The following is an 11,463-nucleotide window of genomic DNA, read 5'->3' as shown; positions in this document are numbered from 1 at the left end:
AAAATGGACTGTTCAAAAATTAAAACACCGTGTCATTTATTAGATATCAGATTAATTAAAAAAAAATGTTTATTTGAGGAAATTACTTATTAAAATTTAAAAAAAAAAAAGTCTAGAAAAAACTCAAAAAATCAAAAGTAGGCCTTATAATTAAAAATACAAAACTATTTTTCAATTGATTTAAATAATATTAAAAAAAATAACTTCAATTGAAACACATACAATAATTGTAATTTTATATAAATTCTAGATTGTTTCAGTATGAGAAGCAAATCAATTTTAAAAAATGCTTTTAATTATATTATATTACATTTTTCTCATCTTGCTACTACTAAATAGTTCTGTAGGAGAAAGGAACGCCATTTTTAAAAGTGTAAAATCAGTAAAATTAGTTAACTAAAAAGTACTAAAAAAAGACAAAACATTTACTATTAATTATGTATTTCAAAGAAGAAAAAAAAAAAGTATAAAATACGTTTATTGAAACTCTACTTAAAAAAAATGAAACCATAGCCAAAATCATCCAGTCGTAGCAACTTGTAGATGTATTTATACTACTTCCAGTGTTTCCAGCCCCCCTCGGTTCTGTAGATATATTTATTATTAATTAATATCCCGTTTATCAAAAAAAATGGATGGTCCCGTGTCATGGCCGGGAACCATGGAATCGAACACCAAATATTATAAACACAATAAATGTTCTTAGTGTTTTCTATCTAATATCTTTTAGATACCTGTTAATTTTCTCATAGATATATAATTAATTCTTTGCTCAAATTATTATAAATCTAATGTTAAACCGTTCATTAAAAACAACTTCATAGGTTATAATTAACAATCAATCTTTTTTTGAAATTATACAGATATCTACCAATCTTACTATCTCAATTGACAAATCTAACTTCTAGTTGAAATTATTTTGATTCAAAATTGAAAAAAAGAAAAACGTAACAAAAACTTTAAAAAAATCCGAATGTATTTTCACAAACAAGTCTAACTTACGTACGAAGTCATTTCTCACCATTTCATGAATATCAATCTAATTTTGACTAGTCAAATATGAGGGTTCTGATATATTAGATAGATTAACTAAGAACTAAAATATGTTTAACAACATCCTGCCAAACGCTTGAAGGGGGTCAGTTTATAGTAAATTCCCTGCCTCCAATGTGGTGATATTTGTTATATGAAACGTGCAAATGGAGAACAAGATTACTTCATAAAAAAAATTAAATTATAAAAAAAGCATACTTGATTAATAAAAAAAAAATTTTAAAAATAAAAATAAAATACTCGAAAAATATAAGTTTACAATATCAATTAAATTTAATGACAGTATCATATTATAAATATAACATACCGCTCACACCGTCATCATCTTAAAAACAAATTGTAACTATGATAAGTAGGCTTAATTATTATTATTATTAATTAAATAACGTAAAATCAAATTGTTCTGTACGATATTACATTTTGAAATCAACAACGGACATCGTTGTTGAAAAAAAATAAAAAACTAAAATACATTAAATTTATTAAAATACGCAGTGTTTCAACTGAACTAACAATATATTCCTACTGATTATAGGTATAACAAAAATTTAAAAGTCTTAAACAATATCCTCTTTTTAAATCTTCAATTTACCTCTTAAAGTAACTAAAAAGTTTCGGAATAACTATATAGAATATCTTTCTATTTTTAATTTTATAAACTCAATTCTCTGGAAATATAAGATTTCTTCATTTGAAACACTTCATCTATCTTGAAAAACAAAATAGTTGTAAGCACTGTTTTAAGTGCTTATATTTTTGGGCTGTGTGAAGCTTAACTTTTTAGGGTTGGAAAAGCTTTTTGCCTAGCTCCAAATTTTACCAGTTACAAAGTTAAATAAAAACCGTAATAGTCGTATTGACCCTTCCTTGTTGAGAGCTGTCGCTAGTTTCCTGCCTGCCGCAATGGAACACATTTCAAAATGAATGTTTGTGTTTCATATATCAAATTTTACTAGAAATACGATAATATTTTCATTCCCACAAATAAAAAACAAATATACATTATATCTTTTCATGCCTAAAACCGCCGAATTATTCTTATCACACATTTTTACTTAAATTATATTCAATTGTTTCAAACGATCGCTTTCAGTAGAAAAATTTTTGAATCAGCGTTACAGAATTACTGTTGAAATTATTTTACTTAATGCATAATATACATTTTTCAATTCAGGTTAGATATATTCATTAATTGATTGCAAAATTTGAAGTTAGAAAGAAGTATAATCTAATCGAATTTTCAAAAGCGGTTTATTTTTTTAATTGACACCATAATACTATCAATTAAATCGATTTTTGTAGTTTAATTTTTTTTTAGTGGATGACATTTATATAAAATTTTATTTGGATTCATATTTTCAAAAATTCATAATTATTTTATTAAAACATTTCACTTACTTCCATTTGTATTTTCAATGTTCAGTTATTGACATTACAAAACACTTTTTACTTTTGTTTTGAACCTTTAAAGACTATTTAAAATGATTAGTACCCGGTACGTAACATTAATTGACAGAACAAAATTACTTAATATATTCCATTAGTTTACATAATCCTGACTTGGCGGCGCTGACGTCAATGTTGACGGGATCTATAATTTACAACATAAAGGGTATGTTCTATTATTTAATGCTCCAATATGATTCTTGTAACTATGAAACTAAATATAAATAAAAAATAAGAATGTCATCGATGTGAAAATTAAAATACATTATTAGATTGCATTTCCTCTCGAATGCGATCCATATATTTGTATACAATTTCATTTGATAATTATTATCAATAAATATATACGAATTATTACAATAATGCGTGCTTTCTTAATGAAAATTAATTTAATTAAATATAAATATATAATATAATTATATTGTTAAAACTTAACCTAATACTCACACAATTGTTCGAATTTACAATTATTTTTTTAAAAAACAAAAGAATAGGTAAATCTAAATGCAAACATTCATAAAATATGTTCCCTAATTATATTAAATCTTTAGTCAGCTGAACCGTGCCATTGCCAGCAATGATGGTTACACAGAACGGACACATCGTAATATGACTGATTTCTTGTGTACCGTTAAGTGTTAATCAGCAATGCTCAGACGTATTTATAAAGTTATTTTATATAGAAAAAATTATAATCCGAGTCATTCAAATAAATAAATAAAATATTGCTAAAAAAACAGAGCTTTTGTACACGCCCTCCTAACATCGTTTATTAGACCTGTAAGTAACAAAAAAAATTCTAATGCTTACAAGCTCTGTTTACGACCGACATCAAAAAATAGTTTATATCTACTTAGTGATACTTATCATTTTTAATATCAAACGATCGAAATCAAAACAATTCAAAATTATTGATATTTTTACAGCAGTTTATTTACTAGTATTTTTAGGGAGACAAAAGGAGATAATATCTCGGATGTCGTTTGACGAATTTTTCTTTTTTAGTAAAAAAAAACGAAAAAAAAAAAGTGAGCAAATTTTTGTCATTTGGCAAAATAAATTATGAATTTCTATCTTAATGTAAAACTAAGAAATAAAATAACACGTCCAATGCATACTTAATAGATTAGAAGTAGTTAGGAAAAAAATATTAAATTTGTGACATTATAACGCTTATTTCAAAATCTAAAAAAAATGTAATTATTAAATTTTTCAAAGGTATTTATATAGAATTGATTCATGTGCTTTCAAAGAAATCAATTTATAAACAAATTATTAAAAATAATTACAAGTACCTTAAGTAAATTTATATTAAAAAAATATATTAACGATTCGACACGATTTCAATTTTTTTATTTATTGATAATAATTCACCTGTAAAAATATCAAATATTTTGAATAAATTCAAATTAATAATAAATAAACGAGGGTTAGTTTGGTCATAGCTCTTTTATGGATAACGGAGAAAATAACCATGGTGTCTATATTTATTAAGTAAAAAAAATTTTAATATTGCAGTTATTTCAAACGTGAGACGGGCGGCCACGATTGTTTAAGTTTGTCTACTAGAAATGAAGCATATTTAAAAAAAAAAAAAAAAAAATAGTAGATATTTATTATAAAGTATTCAATACGTTTTGATATGCACGCTAAAAATAAAAAGGTCAATTTTGAATATGTAAATAAACGTTTTAATATTGAATTTATTGTATAAAATAATAATAATAATACTAATAATTAATACCTAATAATAAAATAATGATAAAAATATTTTTTGTAAACAAACATAATCAATCGTAATTTACCTGAAAATCGTCCAAAATAAAATAATTTACATACAAAATAATGGTAAATAATACAATATTATTGTCCATTTCGTCTAATCATTTCTTAAAATATTTATAAAGTCGTCCTAATTCTATGTATTTCCAACACATTTTTTCTAATTAGATTTTTACTGGCCTTGTTGCAGTGTACATTGGGTTTGTTATCGGATTACCATAACATTGGGGGATATATAAGGATATTTATCTAATCTTGAGTCGTGTTCGATTTATTCCCCAGGTAGGAGTTAGAGTTATCCTCATACTAAGGACAAGGAGTTTACACAATTCAGTATATCGCTTTGGGAAATCCGCAATGACAGTTTTAATGTCATATGTGTTTATATGTACAATCACAATATACTTATAACATTCAAAGTATCATTTCCAATTTTTCACGGCGTATACTGAATTGCGTAAATTCCTTGTCTTCAGTCTGGAGAGTAAGGTAAACGCTTTATGCTGAGCTTTATGCTTTACCGTTTAAAATCATTCAAACTATATTAAACTAAACTACTTACGTCTGTGGAAATGGTTTTCTCGGTAATAGTAAATGTGATTTACGCGATTGTCTTGAACTCTTTTCAAGATCGTCTTCAAAACTTATTACACTATTATTATTAAATTAATTGTAAAAATCAAAGCCGTAGATTCTTCAAAGTTATAGTAATAAAGTTATAGCTTCGCAATAAAGAAACTAACTTTTATTATGGAACTAATTGAGATAGGTAATTCTTTTTCTTTCTATTACACAGCCTACTTATAACTGGAAAATTAAAAGCTTTTTAAAAAACTTACCTCTTCCATTTCACTTCTCTATTTGGATATGAAAGGGGAAATGTTATACTCTAGTTTTGTTAATGTTAAAAGTTTATGGTATTTTAACTGTTAAGTTTCCGCTGTGACTAATATCAATATATTAGCCTATTTATGATAATGCTTCATAGACGCACATTAAACATGTTTCATCAAGCATAGGGTTTTTACAGAAAAAATAGAAAAAATTCCAACTTAGCGAGTTACTATAATCTTCATTATTCACTACTTTGTATTACCTATTAACATTTTAGCTTGTTTTTTACACCTCGTCAAAAGCCGACAGTTTCTATTGCGAATTTCGTTGTCAATTTGAATCGCATTTCATACTCTTGAAATTTTCAAACGTTGTAGATTTTGGGATATGAAAAGCATGTTCTTCAAAAAGAATTCATTATGTACTCAACTACACAACGAACCAAAAGACTTTACTTGAAAGTTAAAACGTTAATTGCTGTATTAATTCCATAGACCCTAACTTGAAACAGCGATTGCTAAAAAGGGCTGAGAATTGTAAATAATGGCAATTTGTTGTCAATAAAATACATCTATGTGCTGGATTTCGTTCAACGGTGTTTAGGAATGTATTTACTCTCTTTATCTCATTCAAATCATTATTCGGATATCCTAATTCTGCATACTTACTTATATGATGTAGCGTGGTATGAGAGTAGAAAAAGAATCTTCGCGCATGGTGTCTATATTGGTATAAAGAGTAAATATAATAATAACATACTAATGTTGTTTGTTTATTGAAAAAAATAAATTTAAATAGACAGAATAGAGAAATAAACATACACTTGCTAAAATGTCCATTGTGCTGTGGCCGATAAAACACCCAATGTACGTATATTGGAACAAAGCCAAAAAATTCCTAGATATAACAATTTATGCGTGATACATGCGCACAACTCATGATTATTAAAATAAAAATATTTTATAAATCTACTTAATCCGTTAAAAATAATTTTAAACTTCAATATACTTTCTTTTGTATTTCAAATGAAGAACAATATGCTTCAAAATAAATTTAAAACGTAGTTATTTATTAAAAAAAACAATGTTGGAATTAAATTTTATGAAAATGCTTTTAAAAAACTGTCTTTACAAAATGGAAATAAAAAATTCTCATGGTGCTTAATATTGATAAAAACACTTAGATTATATTAATTAATTAGATTATTTTCCATCTATTTAGCATTTTTCATACTTAAAAATAACAAACATGAATTATGACGATTCTTAATAAATGACGAAAATGGCATACAAAATTGTGGCCGATCCGTTTTAAAACATTAAAGTGGTAAAAAAAATATATTCTGTGACCAAATAACAAAAAAAAAAAAACCTTTGAAAACACAAAATCGAATGCTATAATAATAAATAATCATTATTGTGTAGATAATCAAATGAAAAAAAAAAATTATTTATAAAAAAAATTAAATATAATGTGGGATACATTTTATGTAAATTAATTGTTTTTATAATTTTTTATACAATTTTATTTTTCGTAAGAGTAATTGAACGAGTTTAAATATAAAAAAAAAAAAAAAAAATTAATGTACTCTAAACCTGTATGTACTACAAAATTGTAGTGCACTTTTCACAAACTACTAAGTTTAAAAAACAAATGTTAAAAAAACTGAAAACAAAAATTAAGACCAAACATTATTATAGTTATAATGTTTTTTCTGTAAAATTGTCTTATACTCGTAATATACTTTTACACAACTCATTACCAACTGGTTTCTTTTTCTCTGTTTTTTTATTGTATATCTTGTCTGTGTTATTTATTTAAAATATGGCGGTTACTGACATGGTATTAGCGGGGATTCGTAAAAGAATAATAATCTTTAAAATTCTATCAATTTAGTTCTCGATCTTAACAACTGACACTACTTTTCTGCTCTCTTTACCATGTATAATTTTAAAGCACTTATATTATTCTTTATCGAATTTACTGCATTTAATAAAATATAAAAAGGATGTTCTACGCAGCACATAAACAGTCCAAAGTGAACATAATAAAAAAAATTTATACAAAAAATTTAATTTAAAAAAATATAAAGCTATATCGTAAATGATTTCCAACGAATATATTTAATTGGAAATGTATTTTTATTATAAAACAAACTGCTGAAATAATAAAATTATTTATAAGATTTTTCTATGTCAATCAAAACTACAAAATAGAGTCAATTTTGTTTTAAAAAAATGTTTTTGAAAAAGTTGTGCAATTGTATAATATCATCATTCTAAAAAAAAACAAAAAAAAAACGAATTCTGACAACTTTAAAAAAAATAAAATTTAAAAAATCCGCCTTATAATTTCATCAAAAAATAAAATACAAAAAAAAAATAAATAAATAAAAACACTGAGATTGTACTAAATTGATCGTTCACACACACACAAAAACACATATTACACACTCATGTCAGCATATCATTTGCTCAAATTTAAAATAATAATCCGTTTAATGTGAAAATTTTCTGTAACGGTGTTTGGTATTCATAATCTCAGAAATAATTACAATTTTTGTTCTATTTTTTCGGTTTTTTATTTAAACAAAAATAAAAATAAAAATAAAAACAAAACAAAATCACAATAAATATGTTTAAGGGACTTCTCATTTATATATCTCAAAGAACAAAAATACAATTTTAAAACGATTATGTTAAATAAATAAGAAGTTTTTATAACATATTTGTGTCATGCGCATCGACTCCAGCGTGAAAAACTTGAGAAATACTGCCAACTGAAGAAAATGAATTCTCTGTGCCTAGCGTGTGTGAGTCGAATTTTTTTTATTATGGTATTATTATTAATTATAAGTTGTATCACTTTATTTTAATGACGAATCAGTATGAATCTAGTCATGTTTGTTACAGTTTAAAATATTTTATAAATGTTGATTAATATACGACATTCCTATTTAAGTATTTGTTTTTTCATTATTATCATTTATGTTAATTTCTTCTTTCTATAGAAAAATCACTTATTATTGTCGGTATTAAGCTTTATTTTCTTTATAGGCTTTGGGCTTATACAAACAAAAGTAATTATTTAAAAAGGTAAGTATGAATTATTTCATGTGGGTCCAATACTTATAACTTAATTAACGGAGGTTGGGTGATAGAAGTTGTGGATTCGATTCCCGATCAATTATATCAGGTATATGCCCTCTCACTTGACACCAATGTTAAAATTATTTACTTGCCGTAAAATGAATTTTGTTATTTCAATTTGTTTTAAGTTATATAAGGTGTTTCCGGTTTAAATAGCCAATATATAGGCTATTCAGGGCTTCAAAACAATCAAAAAATTCCTCTAGGAATTTTCTCGAAGACGCTTCTTTCAAGAGATATCGACGTGTCAATTTATAAAACCATAGGAATTCATAAAATCTAAATAATCTAGGTTTATCTTTCTTATTTACTTTTTATAAACTTTAAATTAATTATTAAAAAACAACTTTAATAATTTTGCTTTCTGTGAAACAATAAAAAAGATAAACCCTGATTATTTCGCTATTATTCCCTTTTACAATTCTATACCATTTTCAAAGAATGTTTAGCATTTTTCTAATGTTTAGGAATTTTTATATCTTAATTGATCATTAAACTTAGATTGGTTCAGTTTTCGGTTAACAGTCATTGAAGAAAATTATCAATGAGAATGAACGTGTTCATATTCTTATGGATCTTGCAAAATAATGGAGTATATACAGTATTTTCTATGATGCAAGTAATATTTTAGTATTTGTTAGAGAGGCAGACCTACAGAAAAAACTTTTTCTGTTTCTAGAGAGATGTCATTTATTGCTTAGTCCATTCTCTATGAGAATAACTAGCCAATCTATATGCTGAATGCATCTCTTTGGGGATTACACGATACTTCTTTATGAATTATGCAATCTTAATGCTCGGTTGATAAAATAGTTCTAAAATTCGTTAATAGATGGTGAACAAATTATTTGTTTATAGTAGTCATATGCAAACAATAAATATGAGTATTAAAATAAATATAAATAAACTACAATATATATTTACAAGGTTAAAAAGAATGTTCTAAATAGTTTTAAGAAATAAAAACATTAATATAACTTACTTAACCTCTGTATTGTTGTATAGTAACAGAGCTACCCTCCTTGAGCATCATGTTATTTATGTTTCAAATGTGCTAAAAATATTACTTTATTATACAAGTTATTCACAGTCTTTTAAATGAAAAAGGTATTCGCAAATATTTGTTATCATGTCCTCATATTGTAATGTTTGTAGAATTTGCTTAACTGTATGTTGCGATTTTATGGATATCATTGAATTTGCACCAGCCATAATGGAGTGTGCTCCCATCAAGGTATGTTTACAACAGGATAAAAACAATTTACAACTTTTTAATAAAAATAAATACAATTGTAGATTATTCCAAACGATGGTTATCCGTCTGTAATATGTGAAGTATGCTTAGATAAACTTCAGGCTGCTCAACATTTTCGAGTTTTGTGCATTCAGTCAGATATCATATTAAGGCAATCGAATGATGAAGTTACAATTGGAATGCCCAACGGCTTAGAACACGATACAAATTCAGAAACATCACAAGAAGATCGTGATGATAAGTACAGTCATTTTTTGAGCTGTGAAATTGAATATGAACCTGAAATTTTACAATGTGATACGATTATAATCGATGATGATGACTCAAATTCTAAAGATGATATTACAGAAGTAAATGTAAAAAATGATAATAATGAAAAAAATGATATATCACTACTACCTAAAGATTCTACATCAGATAACAAAGAAAATAATATAAAAAAGGAATTACATAAAATATTTAAATGTAAAAAATGTGGGCAGACATTTAAAACAAAATTTAAATTCAGAAAACATCATAAAAAACTTCATTTGAAAGCAATTCCATCAAAAAAATGTAAAATATGTTCTCGACCTATTAAAACATTAAAGAACATATCAACGGCAAATACAATACAACGATCTAATTATAAAAATTATTGTCAATATTGCTGTAAAATTTTTTCAGTAAAGTCACTTTTAACGTCAAATTCAAAACGTAATCGAACTACTAAATATAATTGTGATAATTGTGAAAAAACATTTAAAACAAAGTGTAGTTTACTCAAACATAAACAACGTCATACACCAAAAAAAGTTCTTAGAGTTTTACGTAGTTATTCGAAAACAAATTCAAGTAGGAAAAAATGAAAATCCTAAATATCATACACCACACAAAGTTCATTTTTTATGCTAGCGGTCACTAATTGGTACAAATCATTTAGTCATTGAAATGCCATTACTGCCAAATTTATTGATATATTTTATTTTTCTAAATAAATAAAAAGTCTGATATTATCTGGACACCATGCAGTTAAAATATAATACTTTATTATCAATCATATGCATTTGGGTGCTTTTGGTCGAACTGAGGTTTGAGTTTTTGAGCTTTTGGTGGAACTATGATACATGTGGTGCTAAGTACCTAATATAGGGAATATTCATAAAATTTAAATTTGGTTTAAATATTTTTTTTCCGCAACTATAATGACTGGACATTTCAACTAAACCATTATTTTAGTAATTAATATCTTTTTAATTACTTAAAATTAATTAATAAAAGTACAAATTCAGTGAGGGCATTTAAAAATTTCTAAAACGGAAATTCAAATTTTTAAACGGACGTGACATCAAAGTACGGGCTTGTCAAATTTGTTGACATACTGTATGATATTAATTACTTACATTTTATATGGTATTTCATTAAATTATACTATTCTACGGCATTTTATTAGAAAACTTCTGTGTTGTAAATTCATTTTTTTAAGTGTAAATTATACATTGAACTGTCACCAATTGACAGATCACGTACTTATGCGACATCAACAGAGAGCGCCAAAAAAATGCATTTAAATATCTCAAAATTATAATGTATTTTAAATATTTTTATACAGCATGTTTAAGCAGTATTTATATTTTTTACTTTGTTATAACGGTGTAAACAATGAATTAAAAATATAAAAAAAATACATGAATATTTCCTATTGTTGAGTAAACTAATCGAGCGTAGCGCACAGCCCATTATTGTTAGCATGCGTAACTTAGGAACGAATACAACAAATTTATAATTTTAAGGATACCTATATTTTTACCAATGGTGAAAAATAATGGCCGTTTAAAGTACTTTAATGTTACGGAAAACTCGAATAAAGTTTAATCATTTTGATTAAAAACTTTTCATTTTTTTTTTTTTCAGTCTGATAAAAAGTGTTCTATTTTATTTTTAAGTTTATTTTAAAATTTATCA

The 11,463-nt window shown here is 25.3% G+C and overlaps 1 protein-coding gene across 1 annotated transcript; it reads left to right on the top strand.

Moving 5' to 3' along the window:
- Nucleotides 1–9,319: 9,319 nt before the first annotated feature.
- LOC123295987 lies at nt 9,320–11,417 on the top strand. Its single transcript, XM_044877447.1, has 3 exons — nt 9,320–9,498; nt 9,561–10,158; nt 11,413–11,417. Exons 1-3 carry the CDS (start codon nt 9,394–9,396, stop codon nt 11,415–11,417), a joined length of 708 nt encoding a protein of 235 aa, XP_044733382.1. The 5' UTR covers nt 9,320–9,393.
- Nucleotides 11,418–11,463: the final 46 nt, after the last annotated feature.

The sequence above is a fragment of the Chrysoperla carnea genome, chromosome 3 (assembly GCF_905475395.1).
Source record: "Chrysoperla carnea chromosome 3, inChrCarn1.1, whole genome shotgun sequence".
NCBI lineage: Eukaryota > Metazoa > Arthropoda > Insecta > Neuroptera > Chrysopidae > Chrysoperla > Chrysoperla carnea.
The sequence above is the reverse complement of the archived record's forward strand: the minus strand, read 5'-3'. Positions and strand labels throughout refer to the sequence as shown.